This window comes from Rhinatrema bivittatum, chromosome 2 (genome assembly GCF_901001135.1).
Source record: "Rhinatrema bivittatum chromosome 2, aRhiBiv1.1, whole genome shotgun sequence".
Taxonomy (NCBI): Eukaryota; Metazoa; Chordata; class Amphibia; order Gymnophiona; family Rhinatrematidae; genus Rhinatrema; species Rhinatrema bivittatum.
The window spans coordinates 157,055,373-157,083,217 of record NC_042616.1 but is presented as its reverse complement, the minus strand read 5'-3'; the positions used below and the strand labels follow the sequence as shown (position 1 = coordinate 157,083,217).

The 27,845-nt window shown below is 45.6% G+C and overlaps 1 protein-coding gene across 2 annotated transcripts in view; it reads right to left on the bottom strand.

Annotated features, from left to right (window-relative positions):
* The window catches only part of LOC115084217 (GTP-binding protein 10-like), a 665,348-nt gene that overhangs the window by 591,561 nt on the left and 45,942 nt on the right, over nucleotides 1-27,845 (bottom strand). For both annotated transcript variants that reach the window (XM_029588786.1, XM_029588784.1), the window contains exon 5: nucleotides 8,552-8,628. In XM_029588786.1, the coding sequence (XP_029444646.1) occupies nucleotides 8,552-8,628 (77 nt within the window). The remainder of the gene's footprint in view (nucleotides 1-8,551; nucleotides 8,629-27,845) is intronic.

The following is a 27,845-nucleotide window of genomic DNA, read 5'->3' as shown; positions in this document are numbered from 1 at the left end:
AAGGTGTGAAGTGAAGATCATGTGGCTGCTTTGCAGATATCCACATCATGGAAGTGAGCAACTGAAGCAGCCATTGCATGAATTTGGTGTGCTTTGGGTGTGGAAGATAAGGATTCCGAACTCTTTTGATAGCAGAAACGTATACAGTTGGTAAGCCAGGATGATAACGTTCTCTTTGAAAGTGGAAGACCTGGCGCATTTGGATTAAATGAGAGGAAGAGTTGCGAAGGTCTGGTAGTAAAGTGAGTGCGTTGTTTATAATATGCAAGAGCACTTTTACAGTCCAATGAATGAAGATGCTGCTCGTTGTCATTTGCATGCGGTTTTGGATGAAAAATTGGTAGGGTTATGGTTTGGTATAAGTGAAAGGTGGAGACTACTTTAGGAAGAAAGTTAGGGTGTGTATGTAGTGTAACGTTGTCTTGGTAGAATTCCAAGTAAGGTGGATAGTGAACCAGTGGTTGAAGTTTGCTGATTCTTCGTGCAGAAGTGAGGGCGATTAAGAATAGCTCTTTCCAGGAAAGGTATCTAGGATGGCAAGTGTGCATTGGTTCAAAGGGTGGTGACATAAGTTGCTCTAAAACTGGGTTAACATCCCATGGTACTGGTGGTTTCTTGATTGGAGGGTAGATATAGAACACCTTTCATAAATCGGGAAACTAGAGCATGACATGCTATAGATTCTCCATTAAGAGGAGTGTGATATGCTGATATCGCGCTGAGATGAACACGTAAGGAAGTGGTGGCTAAACCTTGTGCATAAAGGAGGTGGAGGTAAGTCAGAAGCCTTTCAGGTGGACATGTGAGTGGGTCTATGTCCATAGAAGAACACCATGTGGCATGAAACTTCCACTTACATTGATAATTTAATTGAGTTGATAGCTTTCTTGATGCCACCAAAATATCTTTCAGTTGTGGAGATATGTTTAGGTTTTGGAACATGAGCCGTTCAATCTCCAAGCAGTGAGATTCAAGGATGCATGGAGTGGATGGAGAAGTGATCCTCTTGTTGGGTGAGAAGGGTGGGGGCGTTCCCCAGAGGAATTAGGTTGCAGATGGAGTAGGTAAGCATACCATGGTTGACTCGCCCATGCTGGCGCGACAAGGATCAGGTTTGCTTTGTCCTCGATGCATCTCTGTATTGTGCGAGGTATCAGAGGAATTGGAGGAAATGCGTAAAGTAGATCTTGAGACCAATCCAGTAGGAATGCGTCCTGCAGTAACCGGTGAGCACTGGGATAGACTGAGCAAAAGAGGGGAACCTTTCTGTTGCGTTCCGTTGCAAAGAGATCTATGTGGGGAAGGCTCCAAATTGAAAAAATCCGGTTGGCCACGCGTTGGTCTAGTTCCCATTCGTGTGGGTGAAAGGTTCTGCTCAACTTGTCCGCTTTGGAATTGTTGATTCCCGGAAGGCATGTGGCTTGTAGAGAAATTCCCTTGCTGTGGGACCAGTCCAGAATCTCTACCGTTTCTTTGCAGAAGTTCCATGAACCGGACCCTCCTTGTTTGTTTACATAAAATATTGCTACTTGGTTGTCAGTATGGATCATGACGACGTGTTGTCGTAGCTTGTGTTCGAAAGCTCGAAGAGCATATTTGATGGCTCGTAGTTCCAAGAGATTGATGCGATAAGTGCGTTCTTGGAACGACCACAACCCTTGAGTTTGTAGGTTGGCAAGATGGGCTCCCCATCCCGTGGGGGAGGCATCTGTGGTAAGAATCAATTGATGTCGAGGAGGCCCCAGTGGTGAGCCTTCTGTCAATGCTGGTGGGCATATCCACCAGGGAATGTCTGTTTTCATACTGTTCTTACTTCGGTGGACAAAGGACTTCGGTGGACAAAGGACTTCGGAATTGAGACCATTGGTTTTTTACACCCCATTGAAGGCGACTGATGTGGAGTCTCGTGTTTGGGACCACATATATACATGCTGCCATATGACCCAGAACAGTCAAGATTTGGCAGGCTGAAGTAGTCGCAAGATTTATTAGATGTTGGGCTAGAGAAGTAAGAGCAATACTCGGGTTTTTGGCAAGAAAGCTTTGTCTTGAATGGTGTTTATGGATGCTCCAATGAAGTCCAAGGTCTGGGTAGGTTCAAGATGAGATTTTTCATAATTTATCAGCAGACCTAGGTTGTCTAGGCAATTGATTGTTTGAATTAAATTGTCTTGGAGGAAACAGGGATTTGGGGCTACCAGTAGCCAATCGTCCAGATAAGGGAATATTTGAATCCCCCAATGATGGAGGTATGCCACCACTACCACTAGGCATTTCGTGAATACTTTGGGAGCAGATGAAAGACCGAAGGGAAGGACTTTGTATTGAAAGTGTCTCTTTCCCATCTCAAAACAGAGGTAATTCCAAGATTTTGGGTGCAATGGAATATGAGCATATGCATCTTTTAAATCTATGGAGCACATCCAATCCATGGGTTGCAGGAAGGGAAGAATTGATTTGAGAGAAGTCATTTTGAATTTCTCTTTCTGAATGTTTTTGTTGAGAAAGCAGAGGTCCAGAATTGGACGTAGACCTCCGGACTTCTTGGGTATGAGGAAGTATTGTGAATGAAATCCCGTTAGATGTTGGCAGGGAGGTACTTCCTGTATACAGTGTTGTTGAAGTAAGTGATTGACTTCTCGAAGGAGAGTCTCCCGATGGACACTCTGAGATTTGGTAGTAATCAAATGCGGAAGATGAGGAGGGGATATGAAATTGAGTGAATATCTGTTTCGTATTATATTCAGGACCCATGAATCCGTTGTGATGGTGCTCCATTGTGCAAAGAAGTGAGATAGTCGACCTCTTACTGTTTGAGTGGGTAGTGGTGGCGGAATCATTCCTAAAACCTCTGTTGGTTTTTAGTGGGTTGAGGTTCTGGCGAGGTTGACGAGGAGCGTGTGGGTGCTGGCAAGGAGCTAGTTGCTGGTAAGGCTGTTGGTGGTTTGATTGATACTGTTGGGGCCTATAGGTAGTATAAGGCCGATATTACGTCTTTGGTAAGACTTTTTGTATGAACCAAATTGACATTTAGAAGATAATGTGACATGCTGAGTTAACGAAAGGACCGCCACTTTTTGCTCTTTTAATTTCGCCACAGTTTCTGTGAGTTTATCATCAAATAAGTTATTGGGGCGACAAGGAAGGTTGGTCAGCTTATCACGAACGTCTTCACGTATGGCACTTGCACGTAACCATGCCAGTCACTTGGCTGCTATAGCATTAGCTGTTGTTTTTGCAGAGGTTTCGAACCCCTCGTAAATGGAACGTACCAGATGCCATAGCCCTTCTTCCATATCGTGAAATTCAGATGGAAGTGTATTAGCAGAGAAAGTAAGAAACCTCAGAGTGATAATTGACATGGAGCTAAACGTAAAACAACATATATTTTAAAAGTAAGGGAAGGATACGCCAAACTCATGACTCTTAGAAGACTAAAACCACTACTAACAACTAATAACTTCCGATCGGTGTTACAAGCTCTGATTTTCACAAGCACTGACTACTGTAATGCCCTTCTACTGGGTTTACCATACACTACGATAAGACCTCTCCAAATACTTCAGAACACTGCCTCAAGAATACTGATGGGTGAAAGTAAAAGAGACCATATCACCGAAACCCTAGTTGAACTACACTGGTTACCCATTGAGCAAAAAATACAGTACAAAACCTTTGTACCATACATAAATTAATACATAACGAAAAAGTTGAATGGCTGAACACAGCCCTTCGCATACATGTCCCTCACAGAAACCTGAGATCAGCAAATAAAGCATTACTAACTATTCCCTCGGTCAAAACAGCAAGGCTAACCCAAGTAAGGGAAAGGGCGCTCTCCTTAGCAGGACCTATACTATGGAACACTATGCCGGTAGAAATCCGCTTACAAAGAGACATCAAAACCTTCAGAAAAAGTTTTAAAACATGGCCATTTAAACAAGCGTATCACAGAGAGAATGGAGAGTAAAATCCACAGAGTAGAGGTTGTGGTCTGCAGAACACCCACACACATTACCCTAATCTATACATGTGTGTATTGTATTTTTTTATACTTTCATTCACCACCAAAGGATAAGATATTGTGATTAATCTATTTTAAAGCAGTCACAGATAAGAATGGACATAATGTATCACACCCACCACTTAGTATTTATGATAAAACTATGTTACCGTAACCTGATGGCTCCTGTTTAGTGAATACAAATCAAGACATCTACCGACATTAATATTTGTGCCTTGTTGTAAACCATTGTGATGGTACCTAGCTTAACGACAGTATAGAAAAGATTTTTTTTTTTTTAAATCTGCAGAACTGTGTTGCAGCAAAGGTTTTAAGGCCTGAAGCTATTCAAAAAGATACTGAGCTACATAAAATTGATGGTTCTGTATCTTGATTAAGGATTCCTGATTGGAAAGCTTTCCGTGCAAAGTCATCTAGGCTTTTATTGTCTTTGCCAGGTGGATTATTTGAGTGTAATCGTGACTTGCGTGCCTTTTGCATGGCTGATTCAACCACGATGGACACGTGCGGTAACTGCACGTTGGTGTAAAATGGAGAATCTCGCATCCTGTACTTCAAATCTTTCTTCCTTGAGGTTGGAGCCATGGAATATGGAGAATCCCAAGTCTTTTCTAAAAGAGATTCCAGCATTGGATGAGAAGGAAATGCTGTAGGTTCAGCCGGTATATCAAATAATTTCAAGACACTGGTCAGGTATCTTTTTTGTCTTTACTCCCAATCGTTGACCAACTTTCTCTAAAAATTGGGAGTACGTGAGATCCTCCGGTGGTGATACTGGTTCTGGAGGCAACTCCTGTAGGTCAGACGGGTAGCCGGTTGATGACCCTGGTGACGAAGATGGAGTAGGAGAATCTACTGGCAGAAGAGATGGTCTGCTAGGATGTGTCTTTGGTGCTGGTCCCAGTGCAGGTGATGAAGGCATCTCTTCCAGTTGATCAGGGGATGGTTGATTTTGTTGCTGGACTGATGTTAAAAATGGTGGCAAGATAGTAGTAATCTGTCAGTGTATCAGTAGCTGAAAGTGATGTGGATGGTCTGATATCCGGTCTTTGGCCTGATGGTAATAAGGCTGCCTTGAAGATGTCCTTATTTGGCCCTTGAGGGCATCCAACATCTTCCCGAGGATAGGGAAGTTTGGAATATAATGGTTCCTGAAACAGGGGTCTTTTACGGTGTTGAGATGCTGTAGAAAGCCCAGAAAAAACCTCAGATGATTGTGAAGAGGCATCTGATAATCGTGGTAGAGATAAGGAATCCTCTAAGTCCACCACTAATAGTGGGGATGGGCTCCTAGGTAGGGATGTGAATCGTTTTTTGACGATTTAAAATATCGTCCGATATATTTTAAATCGTCAAAATCGTTAGGGCCACGATACAATACCAATTCCCCCGATTTATCGTCAAAAAATCGTAAATCGGGGGAAGGGTGAGGGCAGGAAAACCGGCACACTAAAACCCCCTAAAACCCACCCCCAACCCTTTAAATTAAATCCCCCACCCTCCCGAACCCCCCCCCAAATGCCTTAAATTACCTGGGGGTCCAGCGGCACACTAAAACCCCCTAAACCCACCCCCGGCACACTAAAACCCCCTAAAACCCACCCCGACCCTTTAAATTAAATCCCCCACCCCAAATACCTTAAATTACCTGGGGGTCCGTAGCGGCGGTCCGTAGCTTAAATTACTCCCGGGTCCGTAGCTAAATTGGGGGAAGGGGGAGAGCAGGAAATCCGGCACACTAAATCGTGGTGTCTTCAGCCGGCGTCATTTTGCAAAATGGCCGCCGCAAAATGGCGGCGGCCATAGACCAATACGATTCGACGCAGGAGGTCGTTCCGGACCCCAGCTGGACTTTTGGCAAGTCTTGTGGGGGTCAGGAGGCCCCCCCAAGCTGGCCAAAAGTTCCTGGGGGTCCAGCGGGGGCCCTGGAGCGATCTCCTGCCGCGGATTGTTTCCGTACGGAAAATGGCGCCAGCAGGAGATCGACTGCAGGAGGTCGTTCAGCGGGGGTTCCGGAACCCTTGCTGAACGACCTCCTGCAGTTGATCTCCTGCCGGCGCCATTTTCCATACGGAAAATGGCGCCGGCCATACGCTTATGGCTGGCGCCATTTTCCGTACGGAAACGATTCGCGGCAGGAGATCGCTCCAGGGCCCCCGCTGGACCCCCAGGAACTTTTGGCCAGCTTGGGGGGGCCTCCTGACCCCCACAAGACTTGCCAAAAGTCCAGCGGGGGTCCGGAACGACCTCCTGTGTCGAATCGTATTGGTCTATGGCCGCCGCCATTTTGCGGCGGCCATTTTGCAAAATGGCGCCGGCTGAAGACACCACGATTTAGTGTGCCGGATTTCCTGCTCTCCCCCTTCCCCCGATTTAGCTACGGACCCGGGGGTAATTTAAGCTACGGACCGCCGCTACGGACCCCCAGGTAATTTAAGGCATTTGGGGTGGGGGATTTAATTTAAAGGGTTGGGGTGGGTTTTAGTGTGCCGGGGGTGGGTTTTAGGGGGTTTTAGTGTGCCGCTGGACCCCCAGGTAATTTAAGGCATTTGGGGAGGGTGGGGGATTTAATTTAAAGGGTCGGGGGTGGGTTTTAGGGGGTTTTAGTGTGCCGGTTCACGATTTTAACAATTTTAACGATACTCTAAACACCCAAACGGCGACGATACGATTCCCTCCCCCTCCCAGCCGAAATCGATCGTTAAGACGATCGAGGACACGATTCACATCTCTACTCCTAGGTCTTTTATGACCTGTTGGATGTTTTTTGTATTGTTTCTTAGGAGTCATCGGTAAGTCAAGAGATTGCTGAAGAATCGATGCACCGATGCGTCGATCCTCCTCAGGTGCTTCAGAGTGTCGACGTTCCTCAAATGCGTTGGTGCATCAACGTTCCTCTGATGTGTCGGTGCGTCGATGTTTTTCTGAGGCGTCGGGGTGCCGCTAAGTCGGTCTGTCTATACTGCGTCAGTGCTCCGTGGAAGCTTCAATGGCATGAGCTCTCGACACATCTGACGCAGGTTGCATCCACGGAGCATCCCTAGCACCCTGCGTCGATTGTATTTTATTTTTATTTTTCTGTTTGTGACCTGGAGGGTCTGCAGAAGTGGCCTTTCGATGGGCAGGGGCCTTAGGGGTCGACTTCAGTCCCGGAGCCGACCTGGCTGAAGCGTCAGAGGGGGGCATATGAGCCCGTTGCCCCTTCTCTGAGCTGGGCAATCCACACTGCTCTCTGGCGCTGAGCCCTTGGGGACATCCATCCATAATCTGTACAATTTGCCTGATCGTTTCTTGGACCAAGCAAATGTAGCAGAATTGATGTCTGTCGGTTACAGACATTATTTTGCCACAGTCATAAAATTTAAAACCTGGACGAGGCATGATGAATTAAATATCCTGTGTTGAAAACTCTAAGAACTTTCCTAAAGAAATAAAGTGAAATATTTTCCTCACAACTTTTTCGTCACGAGAGTGTAGAGCTCCGCATGCGATCGGTCGCGCAGAAAAAAAAACGGACTGAGGAGCCTCGAGCAGGCACAGGGTCAGGCAGGAGGGATTACCTCACCTAAAGACTTTGTGTGATCTTAGAGAGCTCCGCCACCTAGTGGCAAGGAGGACGTACCCAGACAGCATGGCTAATTCAGCTGCTTATCTATGGGAAAAAAGAAGATACATAGTTTCTTTTTGAGAGATAATAAGAGCTATTCATATAACAGCCATGAAGTGTGAGGAGCACTGGAAGCCCTACTTAAATCATTAAATCATCTAAGGGGTCAGATTATCATCAGCTTTTATATATGAACTGTATATTGTACCAACCTTATATACTTTCCTATGTGACTGAATGTGAAAACTTGGGACTGGCAATTGCTGACTATCGACAGCACTTTATGCTAGGTTTGAATCGCAAAAGTAACCAGAGAACGGATTTGGTCTTTGATAAACAATGATTTGGCCGGGACAAATGAAGATGTTCAAGTTTGAAGGATAGAACAAGGAATCTCCAGCTAACAACACTCCGACTACCACACATTGCTATACCAGCTGCACAGTGAGAACTGTAAGAAGTCTGGCAGAGTTTATCCCACATGTTCTCTGGAGGCCTGATGTATCTAGAGTAAAATTAGGCCTCTTATACTTCTATACAGTATTAGTAGTCACGTTTCACTTTCTCTTCTTGTCTTGATCAAGTTAATTCTTATTTCCATTCACTCAGAACTTAGATTTACTTTTTTAGTCCACATCCTTCATATCCCATAATGCTGAAGCTTGCTTTTCCTCAATTTGCAACTAATCACTACCACAGTAATGCTGACTGTATATATCATTACCTTGAACTCACCTTTACCTTAAATGGCCTGTTCATGAAACTATATTTACCCATCTCTCAATTTTTTAGGTTGTAAAATTGTAAACATAGCAAAGAAGGTCCATTTATTCACATATAAACACATTTATGAATGAAGGATATTTTACATGAAAAAAACGATGCATTATACTGCGCAGTTCAAAAAACGTCTAACTCACCTAATTGTAAAATTGTTTCTGAAACAATTGTTGCATACTTTGTTTCATCAGATGATTTCTCCTTTAGAAATGGTAAACTGTTAGCAAAGAAATGACCAGTTAGAAAACTATAAACAAACATACAATATACTAGGGATGTGAATCGTTTTAGGACGATTAAAATTATCGTCCGATAATTTTAATATCGTCTTAAACCGTTATGGAACACAATACAATAGAGATTCTAACGATTTATCGTTATAAATCGTTAGAATCGTGAGCCGGCACACTAAAACCCCCTAAAACCCACCCCCGACCCTTTAAATTAAATCCCCCACCCTCCCGAACCCCCCCCAAATGAGTTAAATAACCTGCGGGTCCAGCGGCGGTCCGGAACGGCAGCGGTCCGGAACGGGCTCCTGCTCCTGAATCTTGTTGTCTTCAGCCGGCGCCATTTTCCAAAATGGCGCCGAAAAATGGCGGCGGCCATAGACGAACACGATTGGACGGCAGGAGGTCCTTCCGGACCCCCGCTGGACTTTTGGCAAGTCTCGTGGGGGTCAGGAGGCCCCCCACAAGCTGGCCAAAAGTTCCTGGAGGTCCAGCGGGGGTCAGGGAGCGATTTCCCGCCGCGAATCGTTTTCGTACGGAAAATGGCGCCGGCAGGAGATCGACTGCAGGAGGTCGTTCAGCGAGGCGCCGGAACCCTCGCTGAACGACCTCCTGCAGTCGATCTCCTGCCGGCGCCATTTTCCGTACGAAAATGATTCGCGGCGGGAAATCGCTCCCTGACCCCCGCTGGACCTCCAGGAACTTTTGGCCAGCTTGTGGGGGGCCTCCTGACCCCCACGAGACTTGCCAAAAGTCCAGCGGGGGTCCGGAAGGACCTCCTGCCGTCCAATCGTGTTCGTCTATGGCCGCCGCCATTTTTCGGCGCCATTTTGGAAAATGGCGCCGGCTGAAGACAACAAGATTCAGGAGCAGGAGCCCGTTCCGGACCGCTGCCGTTCCGGACCGCCGCTGGACCCGCAGGTTATTTAACTCATTTGGGGGGGGTTCGGGAGGGTGGGGGATTTAATTTAAAGGGTCGGGGGTGGGTTTTAGGGGGTTTTAATGTGCCGGTTTTGCGATTTTTAGATTTTTAGATTTTTCACGATTTTTCACGATATTTTACCCCCCCAAACGGCATCAATACGATTCCCTCCCCCTCCCAGCCGAAATCGATCGTTAAGACGATCGAGGACACGATTCACATCCCTACAATATACAGTAGTTTAAACATGTTTTATTTACTCAGATAAATGGAAATACATAAATGTTTATGATATAGGTTTTTGTAATTAAGAGTCACTAAGAACATAAGTTGCCATACTGGGTCAGAACGAGGGTCCATTAAGCCCAGCATCCTGTTTCCAACAGAGGCAAATCAGGTTACAAGTACATGGCAAGTACTCAAACATTAAATACATCCCATGCTACTAAAATCAGTAATAAGCAGTGGCTATTCCCTAATTCAACTTAACAAGCACTTATCCAAACCTTTTTTAAATCTGGCTACACTAACTTCCTTAATCACATCCTCTGGCAATGAATTCCTGAGCTTAATTATGAATTGAGTGAAAAATATTCTATTTGTTTTCAATGTGCTACTTCCTAACTTCATGGTGGGCACCCTAGTCCTTGAACTATTTGAAAGAGTAAATAACCAATTCACATTTACCCATTCAAGACCTTTCATCATTTTATAGATTTCTATCATATCTGCCCTCCACCGTCTCTTATCCAAGCTGAACAGGCCTAACCTCTTTCATCGTTCCTCATAGGGGAGCCCCTTTATCATTTTAATGGTCCTTCTCTGTACCTTCTCTAGTATAACTATATCTTTTTTGAGATGCAGTGACCAGAACTGTACACAGTATTCAAGGTGCGGTCTCATCATGGAGCGATTCAGATGCATTATGACATTCTCTGTTTTATTCACCATACCCTTCCTAATAATTTCTAACATTCTGTTTGCTTTTGACTGCCATGGCACACTGAGACAACAATTCCAATATACTATACACTATGACGCCTAGATCTTTTTCCTGAGTGGTAACTTCTAATATAGAGTCTAACACCGTGTAACTGCAGCATGAGTTAGTTTTCCCTATATGCATTACCTTGTACTTGTTCACATTAAATTTCATCTGCCATTTGGATGCCCAAGTTTCCAGTCTCACAAGATCCTCCTGCAATTTATCACAATCCGCTTGCAATTTAACTACTATGAACAATTCTGTGTCATCTGCACATTTGATCATCTCACTGTTATACTCCCAGATCATTTATAAATATATTAAAAAGCACCTGTCCAAGTACAGATCCCTGAAGCACTCCACTGAAAAAAATGAACATTTAATCCTACTTTCTGCTTCCTGTCTTTTAGCCAGTTTACAATCCATAAAAGAACATTGCTTCCAACCCATGACATTTTAGTTTACTTAGAAGCCTCTCATGAGGGACTTTGTCAAACACCTTCTGAAAATCCAAATGCACTGCATCTACTGGTTCACCTTTATTTGCATGTTTATTAACCAATTCACAAAATATCGAGCAGATTTGTGTGCAAATCTATGCTGGCTGTGTGCCATTAAACTATGTCTATCTGTTCTGAGATTTTGTTCTTTAGACCAGTTTCCACTATTTTTCCCGGCACCGAAGTCAGGCTCACCAGTCTATAGTTTCCCAGATCACCCCAGGAGCCCTTTTTAAATATCTGGGTTACATTGGCCACCCTTCAGTCTTCAGGTGCAATGTACGATTTAAATGACAGGTTAGTATGTCTGAAATTTCATATTTTGTAGTTCTTTCAGAATCCTGGAGTATATACCATCTGGTCCAGTTTATCATCTGGTCCACTAAATCTTACAGGTTCACCGTGATTTGGTTCAGTTCATCTGAATCGTCACCATTGAAAACTGTCTCCAGAATGGGTATCTCACCAACATCCCCATTAGTAAACACTGAAAAAATAATTCATTCAGTTTTTCTGCAATGGCCTTAACTTCTCTAAGTGCCCCTTTAACCCCTTGATCATCTAATGGTCCAACCGATTCCCTCGCAGGCTTTCCTGCTTTGGATATATTTTAAAAAGTTTTTTTTATGAGTTTTTGCCTCTACAGACAACTTCTTTTCAAATTCTCTCTTAGGCTATCTTATCAATGTTTTGCATTAAACTTGCCAATGCTTATGCTTTTTCCTATTTTCTTCAGATGGATCCTTATTTCAATTTTTGAACATAAGTTCTTTTGTCTAAAATAGCCTTTTTCACCTCACCTTTTGATCATTTAGCTTTCCTTCCACTTTTGTTAATGCATAGATCAAAAATAGCTTCCTCTCTTGTTATGCGTGCCCTATGCGGCAGACCCGCGGCGCGGCCCCCCTCACCTTCTTACACGGATTCCAGCTCCTGGTTCCTGCTCGCTAGCAGCGGTGAGCCGCCGGCTCCGACCTCGGGCTGCCCCAGTGCCTCTGGCTTTGCCATGATCCCCAGTGTTGCCAGTCAGGATACCATTGCTCGTCGGGCTTCTCTGCATGGTCTGCGGAGAGGCACTGCCACTCGAACCGCGCCCCTCCCTAGGCGTGTGCACGCGCATCGCTAATCCTTTTGAAGGGCCCACGACGGGAAACTGGCCACGGCCCTGGATGATGACGTCAGACTCTACAGTATTTAAGCTCAGGCCTCACTCCATAGCATTGCCTTTGCAACAGGTCTCCTCGTACTCGTTGCCGATAGACAATCCTCTCTATTCCTTGTTCCTCACCTTTGTTGTTCCCGGTTCCTGTCTTCATCTTTCCTGCCTTGTCTATGTGTTGGACTGACTCTACGGATATCGACTTTGCTTTGATTGACTACGCTTCAGTCTATCTCCAGACCCGGACCTCTGCTACGCCTGACTACTCTATTGCCTATCTCCAGACCCGGACCTCTGCTACGCCTGACTACTCTACTGCCTATCTCCAGACCCGGACCTCTGCTACGCCCGACTACTCTACTGCCTATCTCCAGACCCAGACCTCTGCTACGCCTGACTACGCCTGACTTCTCCGTGATCAGACCATCACCTTGATCAATTACGCTATAGACTTCTGTGTTCAGAATTCTACATTGCTTGACACGACCTCTGCTTGCCACTGGCCCTGATCCAAGTCTGGTCTTTGACGCCTCACCTAGCCTATTCTGTGGACGTGGATTTATCAGGCTCTGGCCTATCTTTGCTTGAGCACCTCCAGCTACTCTCCATTCCATTGGCGCCCCACTTCCTGTACCGTACCCAGTCCAGGGTAGGACTATGCCACCTATTGAATGCTGTCTCTGGGCTGAACCAACTTCTTTCGCAAACCAACCTTGAGGCCCACCTAAGTACTGCCGGCCCCGGCACCCAAAGGCTCAACCCGCGGGGAATGAGGGCTGGTATAGGTGAAGCTTCAGTGGCCTCTACCTTCAGCCCACTCCACCTGCCGATGGTGGGGACCTGTAGGTCCTCACCTATGGGTTGCATCAACCCCACTTCGGCCCAATGGTCCACCTCCAACGCAACATCTCTCATCAGTTCCTGAACCAGTTGCTCCATGAAACAATCATTTCTTCTATATAGGAACTTTTATCTCTCTAGCATGTCTTGATGTTACATTTACCCAGTCAATATTGGGGTAACTTACATCTCCTATTATTATTGCGCTGCCAAATTGGTTAGCTTCCTAATTTATGTTAGCATTTCATTATCCATCTTATCATTTTGGCCACATGGACAGTAATATACTCCTATCACTAAACTCTTCCCCAAAACTACATGGGATTTCTCCCCAAAAAGATTCTACTGTGCATTTAGTCTCGTAGAGGAATTTTATCCTGTTGGATTCTATACCATCCTGAATATAAAGCACCACTCCCCCACCAAGTAGATTTTTCTCCCATTGCGATATAATATGTACCCTGGTATAGCACTGTCCCATTGGTTATCCTCCTTCCACTAGGTCTCTGAGATGCCAATTATTTCTATCTCATCATTCACGGCTATACTTTCTAACTCTCATTTTACTTCTTAGACTTCTGGCATTGGTATTCAGACATTTCAAAGTGGGTTTCTTTGTTTGCATTAACAACCTGTTTTTCAGCTGACAGGGATAATTTGGAATCTTTTAGCTCAGGTGACTATTTGTTTTTATTGGAACCTCGCTATTGAGAAGCCCTAATTCTCTTGTTTCATTAGAATATTTCGGAGATACCTCCCTCCAAACCATGCGCTGCTGAGCAACTGTCGGCGTTCCCCCTTGTTCTAGCTTAAAAGCTACTCGATCTCCTTTTTAAAGGTTAGTGCCAGCAGCCTAGTTCCACCCTGTTAAGGTGGTGGAACTCATCCATTTGGAAAAGAGTTCCCCTTCCACAAAAAGTTGCCAGTTCCTTATAAACACTGAATCCCTCTTCCCTGCCCATCATCTCATCCATTCACTAGACTTACTTACTTACTTACTTATTTATTTAACGTGGGGGTTTTTTATATCGGTATTCGTGGGAACATCATAGCGGTTTACATATAACTTGTAACAAGAAAGAACAATGAACAGGGAGAATGCAACTTGAAGGGGGGAAGTAGAGCTTAATACCAAAACATTGCAGGTAATATTTACAGTTAGTAGAGGCAGCTAAGAGTGCTGATAACGGGGGGGGGGGGGGGGGGGGGGGGGTGTTCGAGTGAACATCATGTCTGTTTATATATATAACTTGTGTTAAGAGAGTATGTTGGGAGGGAGGAAGTGGCTTGGAGGGGGGAAGCAGAGCTTGAGGCCAAACATTGCAGGAGTTATTTACAAGTAGCAGCGGTCGCTATGTTGCGGCAACAGGAGGGGCTAGGGGGAGCGAGGGGAGGGAAGGTTAGGAGAGCTTCCGGGTGTGGGGGTGTGAAGAGGGAGAAGCTAGGTGAGGGGGAGGGGAGGAGGTGGAGCATAGGGAGTAGTGGGAGGGCTTGATGGGGGCATTGAGCTCAGGGAGTTTGAGCTTTGCGGTGGGCAAAGAAATTACTCTGGGAAGGCTTGTTTAAAAAGCCATGATTTTAGCTTTTTTTAAAATTTTTGAGTACATGTCTCAAGACGAAGGTCTGGAGGCATGGCGTTCCAGTGGGTGGGTCCTGCTACAAAGAAGGCTCGCTCTTTTGTGGATGTCAGACGATAGGTCTTGTGAGAGGGGATGCGTAGGGTGCCTTTGTAAGTTGTTCTGGAGGGGCGCTTGGAGGCGTGTAGGCGGAAGGGTATTTTCAGGCCAGTTCATATTGCTGTTGTGAATAGTTTTATGTATAATAGAGAGTTTCTTATAGAAGATGCGGGCGGAGATTGGGAGCCACTGTAGTTCGTTGAGGATCGGAATAATGTGGTCAGTTTTACGTGTGTTAGTTAGTATTCTGGCTGCTGCATTTTGGAGGATTTGTAAAGGTTTGATTTAAGAAGCGGGGAGGCCTAGGAGTAGTGAATTACAGTAGTCAATTTTTGTAAGGATCGTGGCTTGAAGGACAATGCGGAAGTCATTGAAGTGGAAAAATGGTTTGAGTTTTTTAAGGATGTGGAGTTTGAAGAAGGAATCTTTTATAGTTGCGTTGATAAAATTTTTAAAGTTCAATTGGTTATCAATGATAACTCCAAGATTTTGTGCATGTTGTTGGAAGGACATTGTAGTTGTGTAGGAATTGTTGTCTGACAGGTGTTTGGTGATGTTATGTTGAGAGATGATGATAAGTTCGGTTTTTGCTGTGTTCAGGGCCAGATGGAGGTTGGTGAGGAGGAAGTTTATCGTGCTAAGGCAATTCTCCCAGGTTTTGATAGACTTGGATAGGAATCCTTGGATTGGAATGAGAATTTGGACATCGTCTGCATAGATGAAGTGTGGGAGGCCAAGATCTGTGAGGAGCTGGCAGAGGGAAAGGAGGTAAATGTTAAATAGGGTGGATGATAGAGAGGATCCTTGGGGGACACCTTGTGTGAGTTGGGTGGGAGCAAATTTGGAGTTTCCAATTTTGACTACATATTGCCTATTCTTTAGGTATGAGGTGAACCAAAGGAGGGCTGTACCCGTGATACCGATTTCTGTGAGGCGTCTGATTAGGGTGTCATGGTTGACGACAGAGATGTCAAGTAGGGCAAGGACGTAGGAGTGACCATGGTCTATTCCTTTGAGGATAGTGTCAGTAAGGGAGAGCTGGAGGGTTTCCGTGTTCAAGAATTTTCGGAAACCGAATTGACTGGGTGAGAATATGTTGTTGGTTTCGAGATACGCTGAGATTTGGGCATTGACAACTTTTCCATGATTTTGGCGAGGAATGGAAGGTTGGGGATGGGTAGATAATTAACGAGGTCTACGGGGTCTAGGTTGGGTTTTTTTAGGATGGGTTTAACCACGGCTAGTTTTAGTGTGTCAGGAACTGTGCCAGTGGTGAGTGAGCAGTTGATTATTTCCGCTAGGGGCTTGGCGATTATGTTTGGGATGTCTAACAGGGCTTTGGCGGGTAATATGTCATAAGGGTGAGAGGAGGGTTTCAGCTTCTTTAAAGTGGATTCAATTTCTAAGGCAGAGGTAGTGTCTAGAGCAGGGGTGGGCAATTCCAGTCCTCGAGGGCCGCAAACCAGTCGGGTTTTCAGGATTTCCCTAATGAATATACATATGAGAGAACTGTATGCAAATCTATTTCATGCATTTTCATTAGGGATATCCTGAAAACCCGACTGGTTTGCGGCCCTCGAGGACCGGAATTGCCCACCCCTGGTCTAGAGTGTCCATATCAGTGTTAAGGATTCTGCGGAGTGAGAATGCTAGGGGGGAACGAGGGGAGAATCGAAGCAGGAGTTTCGCTACTTTGTTGTGGAAGAATAGCATGAATTCTTCGCATTTGATTTTGGATTCGTTGTCTGGGACGGTGGGGGGGGGGGGGGGCTATGTTGGTAAGTTCAGCAACGTAGGCGAATAGGGCCTTGGGGTTATATTGGTAGTCGTGAATTTTTGCTGCATAGTGGTAGTATTTAGTCTTGAGGATGGTTATTCTATAGGTGTGTAAGGAGGATCTGTATAGGGCGAGTTGGGTTGGAGAGGGGTTCTTGCGCCATTTTTTTTCGAGCAGCCTGAGGTCGAGTTTGAGTTTTTTTAGGACTGGGGTGTACCATGGTTTTTTTGCGTGTTGTGTGTGATTTATTTCCTTGTATGTGAGGGGGCAGAGATTATTAGCTATGTTTGTTGAGAGGTTAGTCTAGGAGGAGAGGGCTAGGTCAGGGTTGGTAAGGTCTAAGTTGTGGAGGGAGTTAACTAGGGCAGTGGTTAACTCATCCTTGTTACAGGGTTTCCTGAATTGAATGCTATTGCTGTGTTGGGGGGCGGGGGTTGTGGTGGAGGTCTTTATAGATAAGTGTGCTTTTATAAGTGAGTGGTCAGACCAGGGAACGGGTGAGCAGGATGGGGGTTGAAGTGAGTGGATAGGGGAGTTGATGAAAATCAAGTCGAGAAAGTGTCCTGCTTTGTGCATGGGAGAGTTGATGAAAGCCTATTGCATTCAAGGAGTTAAGTAGTGTTTCGCAGGATGATGAGGGGTTGGCGTCATCTATTTATTTATTTATTTATTTATTTAATTATTTTATATACCGACCTTCATGACTGGTGTCATATCAAATCGGTTTACATGGAACAAGGGGAAAAAAACATTATTATCAATCATTTAACAGTTAAATAATCAGAGGAGGTAAAAAAGTTACATATAACAATGTTAAAGGTTAAAGTCTCCTAGGATGATGGTTGGGGTGTCTGTGTTCAGGTTGACTGTAATGTATTCGATGAGTGGTGAGGGATTTTGTTCAAGTAGGTTTGGGGGGGGAGTATACTAAGCATATTTGAATTTCTCGGGACTTAAAGAGTCCAATTTCTAGTCTGGGTGGGTGGGGGGGGGGGTTCGATGTTTATATGTTTTAAATTAAGATGTTTCTTGGCAGCAAGTAGTAGCCCTCCGCCTTTTTTTTGGGGTCTTGGTATAGAATAGAGGTCACAAGAGTGGGTGGGGAGTTGGTTAAGGAGGACTGTGTCTGAGTGTTTTAACCAAGTTTCAGTGATTGCACATAGATCGGGTTTACAGTCAAGGAGGAGGTCGTTAAGGATGGGGGATTTTTTACCTAGTGATTGTGAGTTGAAGAGGATGATGGAAAGCGTGGTTAGCCTGAGAAGTTGCGTGAGGGGGAGATTGTGATAGGTATGAGGGATTTGTGGTGTGCTGTGGGAGTGCTGATGTGGAGCGGTGTGTGTTTGTGGGTTCTGTGTTTGAGAATTGGAATGGGGTATGCTGCCATGGTTGCTTGTGTGTAGGGGTAGGAGAGATGGGTTGTTCTTTTCGATGAGTAGGGAGGGCAGAGCAGTGGACGAATGGGTGCGAGGGGCTGACTGGTGTTGTGTGATGGGGAGTGGTCTCTGAGGAAGGGGTTCGAAGGGCTTGAGGAGGAGTGTGGCAGAGGGGTCGGCACGAAGGGGCGCACAAAGGGGCAGGTCTCTTTGTCGCGCTCTTTTGGCTCGTGATGCCAGGCACGGGGCACCTGCAACCAACCTTTTTAAAGGGTCCGGTCGCTTCTGGATAGGAAGTCTCGGCGATGCAGGGCGTCACTTCCAGCGACAGGGGGGTGATGCGGCCTAGCTCGTCTGGTGCGGTGGGGGACGATCGGGTCAGCCCTTGACCCTGGCGGGTCAGCGTCGGCCACGCGGGGCAATGAAGAGGTCGGAGGCAGAAGAGCTATGCCTGCCTTTGGCGGCCTGTGTGTGGAACAGAGAGCATTTCAGATAATGCTACCCTGGAGGTTCTGGATTTGAGCTTTTTTACCTAAAAGCCAAGGATAATAATTTTAAAAGGAGTGAATGTGCACCCATACATGCACATGTCGGCACATAAGTGAAGATATACTGCAAAAATCGTGCACACCTATGTTTTAAAATACACCAACCATGCATAAGTATACTCCTAATTTTAAGAGTTTACTAGAGCAAAGCTAGCACACATCTTCCATATCACTTTATCAGCTTTTATGTAAGCAGATTTTAAAACATGCTTGGGAGAGGCATATTTCCAGTTTTCCAATTAGTCCAGCAGTGTGTCCAGTTAATATCGAGGTCTTTCAGCCCCCTCTGGTTCTTCATTCTGCATGCTGCCCAGTTGACTCAGACTCCTCACCCAGTCCTTAAAACTTGAGATCTACATACTTGCTCCTCATCAGGAGAAATTAGTCTTTTTTACTTTTTAAGTTTGTGTTTGGTATGCTTCATTGTGAATGGTATGTGCTGTGGTTTTCTTAATTTCTTGATTGATATTAGTGTTTTTGAACAATGGATACACTTTGTGAAGAAAGACTGAATGTATTTCTGTATTTTTGTATGAATAAAAATATTCTAAATAAATATGTACATCATTTTTATATTTAAAACTTTGTATGATATAGTATTTTTAATTACCACAAATAACTGAAAAATAATGTGCTTTAAAAAAGGACCCTCATAATAAGCACTACTGGTAATAATCAATATACCTTCATTGCTTTATGTTTAATCATCGGTCCACAGTCTGTTTTTTTAAATATATATTTCTTTTTTTTTATTTATTGTTTATTGATTTTACAACAATGCATCCACTTTGTACAGAAATATGATATTCACAAAGGAAAAAATACATACAGAAAAAGAACAATTTAAATATAAGAAAAGCAAAATTGCTTACCTGTAATAGGTGTTATTCCAGGACAGCAGGATGTAGTCCTCACATATGGGTGATGTCACTGACGGAGCCTATCGTGGAAAACTTTCTGTCAAAGTTTCTAGAAACTTTTGACCGGCTATGTGAGCCTACTGAGCATGCCCAGCATGCTATGATTCCTCGAGCCACAAGGGTCTCCCTTCAGTCTCGTTTGTAGCAATAAGCTTTAGCTAAAAAATAAAATAATAAAACGTATCGGACCCAACTCCGCGGGGTGGCGGGTGGGTTTCGTGAGGACTACATCCTGTTGTCCTGGGATAACACCTATTACAGGTAAGCAATTTTACTTTTCCCATCGATAGCAGGCTGAATTAGCCCTGCTGTCATGGGACTGTCCGTCAGGCCCGGGACACGGAGCTTCTTAAGTGATGTCAGAGCTTTGCTCTGAGGCTGCGCGTGGGTTCCCACGCTGGATTAACGACTCTCCTCGGTCTGTTTTTCCGCACGCGCGGGATCGCACGCGGAGCTTCGGACCTCCTCAGGAAACTTCAACACATAAACAAAAATGACTGAAACACTAAAAACACAGGGACGGAGACCATCCGGATTTAAACCGTGTGAGTGCGGTAAGGTCATGTCGATCACAGACACTCACTCCTGCTGTTACCGGTGTCTAGGGCCCGCCCATGACACCACAAATTGCCCCTCGTGTGGCCGAATGTCCCCGAGGGCGCTAAGAATTAGGGCAGAGAAAATAAAAATGTTAACACAGCTCCAGGAAACGTCTAACAGGCTATCGGATACCAGATCTTCTCCTGGCCTGGGAACTACTCCTCCTCAAAAGCAGAGAGGATGTTCCACGGAGCGCGAGACCCACCGCCGAATTAAAACTAGAAGGAACGAGGAGCGCAGGCACCGAGACCGCCCGCCCTCGAGACCCAGAACTCCAATCAGTCGGATGGATTCCCCCTCGGTGGCCACGCATACGCGCCCAGATAAATATGAGGCACATACTGTTCCGAGGCACACCAAACGGCCGTATGAAGACGCGGCACAGGTCGGGGCGACGCAGGTCGGAGTGACTCGGGGCGACACAGGTCGGAGCGACACAGGGCGGCTCGGCACAAGTCGGCGCGGCGCTGACAGGCACGGCGCACGTCGAAGGGGCGCACGTAAACGTGACTCACGTCGAAACGACGCATACCAGTAGGAAACAACACGGCACGAAATCACGTGATCCGTTTCCACGGGACGCAGCGCGGCACGGCGCTTCCGAACGCACTAAGCTGCATCAAACAACGGCTTCGAAACAATTACCGTTGCCACAATTATCCAAACGCCAGGCCTCTCATCCGCGTAAACAAAGCGCAAAACGGAAGACGCCCCTACCAGCAGCTGAAGGGGGGCCTATGAGGACACCACAAACAGCGATACAAACTATGCCAACAACATTAGTGCAGGCAACTCAGCACCACAAAAATTCAATGCGCAGGATGGTACTTGATGTCCCTTCCCATTCTCCAATGACTCAACCTACCACATTAAGTGCTCTACCACAACCACAACATCCCTCTTTATTGGAAGAAGAAGAATTTTCAGACATACAATCGATTCCATCATCTTCTATATCATCAGCACAAGCGTCTTCAGACTTGTCACAGGCTTCTTTCCGTCATTCGAGACAAGAATCTCTACAAGAACCCGTAGTCAAAAGAAGGAAAAGATCTAGAGAAAGTGAAAATAACCAACCACATGGGTCAAGTGCTACAACAGGTACAAAACCACAAATGTCGGCACACACAAAAGATGCTTTTCATACACTCTCTATGGCTTTGGCTGGATTCTACGAAGCCATGCAAACCTCATACCATATGCCAACCTCAACAGAGGCCGAACTACAATCCTCGCCAACCCATACCACAAACACTCATATGCAATAGAGTGAACCTCAGCATCAACAGGATATTACTATTTTATCACCACGAGTGCAAGACCCACGGGTGCAACTCTCGGAACCATCACTACCGCCGGATCCAACAGCTAATCCGCAACCTGCGCCCAACAGTAACCATTTCTCTCCCGATACAGATCCATCGCCCGATTCTTCCACAGGATATCCTTCAGAACCGGAGGAAGTCACCCAAGAGCCTTATTCCCCACCGGAGGATTTAGCTTACCCCAAGTTCTTAGAAAAGATGGGGACGGCTCTAAACATTCCTATCCAAAAGGTGCCAGATCCACGGGCAGATACATTAGACCTACTAAAAATTTTTGATATTCCAACAGAACCAACTGCATTACCCCCACATGCAGTCTTAGATGCATTATTAGAAAAATCATGGGAAACTCCCTTTGCAATACAACCGGTATCCAAGAAAATAGATTTAAAATACAAGATGCAAAATACTATTCCACACCACAGCTGCCTCATTCGTCTCTTGTGGTAGAATCAGCAATGGGTAAAGCAAGGAAACATAAACTGCATTCTACGGCTCCACCTATCAAAGATCTCAGAACCCTGGACGACTTTGCAAAAAGAGCATTCCAAGGATCAATGCTAGGAGCACGCATAGGCCACCATCAGTTTTATTTGGCCCAATACTTATACAATTGCGTGCAACAGTTAAAAACGGAACACAATCTGGTAGGCGTCATGCCACTACAAGACATAGAGGAAGCCATACGACACCTATTGCACACGATATATGAAAGTTTTGACACGGCTTCAAGGGTATCGGCAAGTGCGTTGGCAGCACGTAGGCTGGCATGGCTAAAGGCCAGCTCCATACAGGAAGATGTTCACACCAAACTTGCAAACCTACCCTGTCGAGGAGATAACCTCTTCGGAGACAAGCTACAGGAAACAGTAGCACAACTTAAGGAACAGTCGGTGGCGGTACAGTCTCTTACTGCACCTCCAACGTATAATACAGGTAGACGATTCTACCCACAATACCGTCAACCAACGTTTCAACGTCGACCATACAGACCGTATAACTCTTACCGACCGCAGCCTTACCAACCACCAGCCAGACAACCGAATACTCAAAATCAGTCTCGCCGTGGACGACCTCGCCCACAACGACAACAACAACAACAACAGGCAACAGCGCCGAAGTCAACGCAGTCTTTTTAGTGATACCTTCGCCACTACCACTAAAAGCCATTGCAGGAGGAATATCATCTCGCCTCCAACAATGGGCAGCCATAACTACAGACCAATGGGTCCTACAGATAGTACAGTATGGATACCAAATCCCCTTTCGAATGCTCCCTCCCCTACCACATCCACCACCCAAAAGTCATCGTTCCAACACGATCCAAATGGAAAAGGAGCTGGAAACGCTACTACAACAACAAGCGATTCAACCACTCTCACCAACTTTATGGAATACAGGAATTTACTCCCGTACTTCCTCATTCCAAAGAAATCAGGAGATCTACGTCCAATCTTAGATCTTCGGGAACTCAACAAATTCATAATCAACGAGAAGTTCAAGATGTTATCTCTCAAATCTATCTTACCCTTAATACAACACAACGCCTGGATGTGCAGCATAGATCTCAAGGATGCATATACCCATATTCCAATGCACCCCTCCTCATGGCAATACCTGTCGTTTCGGGCCAACAACAATCACTTCCAATACAAAGTACTACCGTTTGGCCTCTCGACGGCTCCCAGAGTTTTCACAAAATGCATGGCAGTAGTAGTGGCACACCTCCGTCAACGGGGGATCATACTTTTTCCATACCTAGACGACTGGTTATTGGTGGCACCAGATCCCACCACACTTCGTCGAAAACTTTCAGACGCAATTCTTTGCCTGAACACCTTGGGACTCCAAGTGAATCACCAAAAGTCTCAGTTCCAGCCAACACAAGTCATACAATTTATTGGAGTAATACTGGACACTGCCAAAAACAGAGTGTTCCTTCCACAAGACAGGAGAACGAACATGCGACAGGTATTTCTCCAATTACGAACACTACACACACCATCAGCCCGCCAAGTCCTAGTCGCCCTAGGGCATATGGCGGCTTCCATCTACACAGTCAACAATACTCGTCTTCTCATGCGAATGCTCCAGTGGCATCTACGTCGTCAATGGACACAACACTCACAACCTCTTTCCTGGAAAATATCTCTTACCTCGGCCATGGTCAAGCAACTCGACTGGTGGCTCCAAAGCCACACCCTGACCAACGGAGCACCGTTTACAATACTACCACACAATGCAGTCCTCACCACGGACGCCTCCAGGAAAGGCTGGGGAGCGCATTTCAATCACCTCCAAACACAAGGCCTCTGGACAAACGTGGAAAAATCCTATCAAATCAACCTCTTGGAACTCAGAGCAATACGATATGCGCTAAGGACATTTCTCCCGTACCTACAAGGACACAGAGTAATGATTTACACCGACAATCAGGTAGCGATGTTCTACATCAACAAACAGGGAGGAACGGGATCCTGGCCCCTCTGCAACGAGGTCTTGAAAATCTGGAACTGGGCATGCCAACACTCCATTCACCTACAGGCCACATACATTCCAGGAATAGCAAACACTCAGGCAGACAAACTAAGCCGAGTGTTTCATCCCCACGAATGGTCCCTCCATCAAGAAGTAGCGAATTCGATCTTCGCAACCTGGGGTTACCCCTCCATCGATCTCTTTGCAACCGAACACAATCGCAAAGTGGACAGGTTCTGTTCCGTATGGCCCAGCCAACTTCGTCAAACACAAGATGCGTTTCTCCTTCCTTGGACAGAACCACTAATGTATGCATTTCCTCCAATTCCCTTGATCACACGTACGCTACAAAAATGCATGCTAGACGCAACGCAAATGATCCTCATTGCACCAGCCTGGCCGCGACAACATTGGTACACACATCTACTTCAAATGTCCATCGAACCGCCACTCAGGCTTCCATCCCGAATGGACCTACTATCACAAGAGCAAGGAGTGCTGCTTCACCCTCTGCACGCCTCCCTGCATCTCACGGCATGGAGACTGAACGGATCCTTCTATCAGAACAAGGAATTTCCTTATCAGTACAAGAAGTAATTCTGGCAGCCAGAAAGACATCCACACGTCGGAATTACCAGTTTAAATGGCAGAGGTATGCACTATGGTGCACATCGGAACGCCTGGACCCGCTGTCTTGCCCCCCATCAAAGCTCCTGGACTATCTTCACACTCTAAACCTATCAGGACTCGCAACCACATCGGTACGAGTTCACCTCAGTGCTATAGCGGCAAGACATAGACCATATGAAGGTCAATCTATCTCAGTACACCCAATGATATCCAAGTTCTTGAAAGGGCTTAACCACTTACGCCCACCAATCACAAAACCACCAGTGCAATGGAACTTAAACGTGGTGCTAGACCAACTCATGAAATGACCCTTTGAACCGCTATATACGGCCCACCCAAAATACCTAACATGGAAAGTCGTATTTCTGGTAGCCATCACCTCGGCACGAAGAGTGAGTGAACTACAAGCCTTGGTGCACTACTCACCATATCTTCAATTTCACCCACATAAGGTGACACTTAGACCACACCCGTCCTTTCTTCCTAAGGTGGTGACTCCGTTCCACCTCAATCAGTCGATAGACTTGCCTACCTTCTACCCAGAACCTCATGCTTCTGAACACGAAAAACTTCTACATACCCTAGACTGCAAAAGGGCGTTGGAGATCTACACGTTAAAAACACAGTCGCCAACTCGTCCCTCGCAACTACTCCTTTCCTTTAATCCAAACACACCGGATAAACCAGTTGCCAAACGAACCATTGCCAGCTGGATAGTTCAATGTATCCAGTTCTGTCACAACAAACAAAATATCAACTTAACTGCTCGACCTAAAGCTCACCAAACACGACGGGTGGCAACCTCTTTGGCATATCTCACACAGGTTCCTCTCCTGGACATTTGTAAAGCAGCAACATGGGCATTTCTTCACACATTCGCTGCTCATTACTGCCTGGATCAACAAGCCACAAATGACGCTCAATTGGGTCAATCGGTCCTGCAGTCGTCTGAGCATGTAAAGCCAAAGTCGACAGACACATAGTTACGTCACGCTCCAGGACATAGTAACATATTCAGCGTGACCGGGAGCTGGGAACTCCCATGACAGCAGGGCTAATTCAGCCTGCTATCGACGGGAAAGAGCAAGTTTGCTTACCGTAAACGTTGTTTCCGTAGATAGCAGGATGAATTAGCCATGCTGACCCACCCACCTCCCTGTCTGTCGACAACTCTACACGATCACGCTTGCTATATCACAGACTGAGGAGAGTCGTTAATCCAGCGCAGGAACCCACGCGCAGCCTCAGAGCAAAGCTCTGACATCACTTAAGAAGCTCTGCCTCCCGGGCCTGACGGACAGTCCCATGACAGCATGGCTAATTCATCCTGCTATCTACGGAAACACCGTTTACGGTAAGCAAACTTGCTCTTATCCCAGGACAAGCAGGATGCTAGTCCTCACATATGGGTGATTAGCAAGCTACAGGCTGAGTCATATTTGTAGAGGACCAACAGCATACAATTTGTGCAATGAGCACAACAACTGGTGTACTGTTGGAGAATTTGAGGCAGCCTGAAATCACAACCGGTTGGATGTAGAAGGAGTTGGAATTATACTGGAAATAAATTCTTTAAGACAGACTCTTCCCCTCTAATATATATTTCTTATGCAAATAACGTTTTGTTTTTTTAATCTGTAGTCCAAAAAGAGGTGTATTAGTAGCAAATATTTCTTCCTTTGGTCATGATTTTTTCCATTAATAGTTACCCCATTCTTCATTATCAATTACCCGACACACGTGTTTCGAATAGTCAACTTCTGCATCAGGGGTGTGCACTGTGGGGCGGATTTTAAAACCCCTGCGCGCGTAAATCCGGCAGGATTTACCTGCGTAGGGCCGCCGGCGCGCGTAAGTCCCGGGGCTTTCGAAACGGGGAGGGAGGGGGCGTGTCCGGGGGCGTTCCCGAAACGACGCGGCGTTTCGGGGGCGTGCTGCGGCGTTTCGGGGGCTGGCCCGGGGGCGTGGCGCCGGCCCGGGGGCATGGTCGAGGCCTCCGGACCACGCCCCCGGGACCGGAGGACGGAGCGGGGCTGCTGGCGACGCACGCAAAGTTAAGGGGGGGGTTTAGATAGGGCCGGGGGGGTGGGTTAGGTAGGGGAAGGGAGGGGAAGGTGGGGGGAGGGCAAAGAAAAGTTCCCTCCGAGGCTGCTCCGAAATCGGAGTGGCCTAGGAGGGAACAGGCAGGCCGTGCTGGGCTCGGCGCGCGCAGGTTGCACAAATGTGCACCCCCTTGCGCGCGCTGACCCCGGATTTTATAAGATACGCGCGGCTACGTGCGTATCTTATAAAATTTGGTGTACTTTTGTTCGCGCCAGTGGCGCGAACAAAAGTACCGGCGCGCGTATTGTTTTAAAATCCGCCCCTGAGTGTTCAATGCTCTTTTATACGCCAGCTTTATAATTTTCATGCACATAAACTTCACGCATGACAAACAAATGATCCTTTTCTGAGCATAATCTACATAGTCGAAGAAATTGACCCACTGGGAGATCAGTTCTTAACGAAACAGGAAGAAAACTGTCACATTTTAAAAGTTGATTGTGATCCATAGGGGTTTTTTTTTTTATATACAATGGTTTCCAGCCTCTAGTTTTGTTTTTTTTGTAGATTAGAATATCTAATAAAGAGATTTTTTCTATATGATATTCCACGTGGTCAACTTATATGTATGTTGGTTTGAAGAACAACATCTTTATCAAGCTAAATGGTTCCAATATATTCTGTTTTATTCTAGATACATTGACAACATCTTTTTCTCAAGGATTTCCACTGTAAATGATTTGCATTCATTCACAGAATGGTTGAACTCTTTTGATGAAAATCTGCAATTCACTAATCTCCCAGTAGATCAATTTCTTCGACTATGCAGATTATGCTCAGAAAAGGATCAATTTGTTTGTCATTCATGGTTTATGTGCAACTCTTTACAATGAGGGTATCCCATGAAAACTATAAAGCTGGAGTATAAAAGAGCAGTGAACGCACAGCACGAATGGAACTTATTGGACGATCAAAAAAACAGTCTGAAGGTCGTTTAATTTGTGTATTACAATATTCCCTTTTGCCTACCAAAATAGATGATATATTACATTGACATTGGGGCATAGTAAGCTTACATATGATTTTCAAACAATAACCCCTTTGTGACCAAATCAAAGGGCATCACCCATGTGGTAATTGCAATTATGGGTAGTCAAATATTCTCACTTTTTTCTTGGCAAGACCCTATTTCGAATATGCATTTCAACACAGATTGTATTTAAAAAAATGTTATTTATGTGATTCAACGTCCCTGTAAACTTTTATACATCGGGAGGACAAAGCGCATGATTCGATCGCCCTTAACAGAACACAAAAGTTGTTTAGCAACCGGTAAACTCAATGTCCCTTTGGTTTCACATTGTATAAAATCATTCACACATTTTGTGAACTAAAATGGAGGGTCACTGAGCAAATTCAATTATT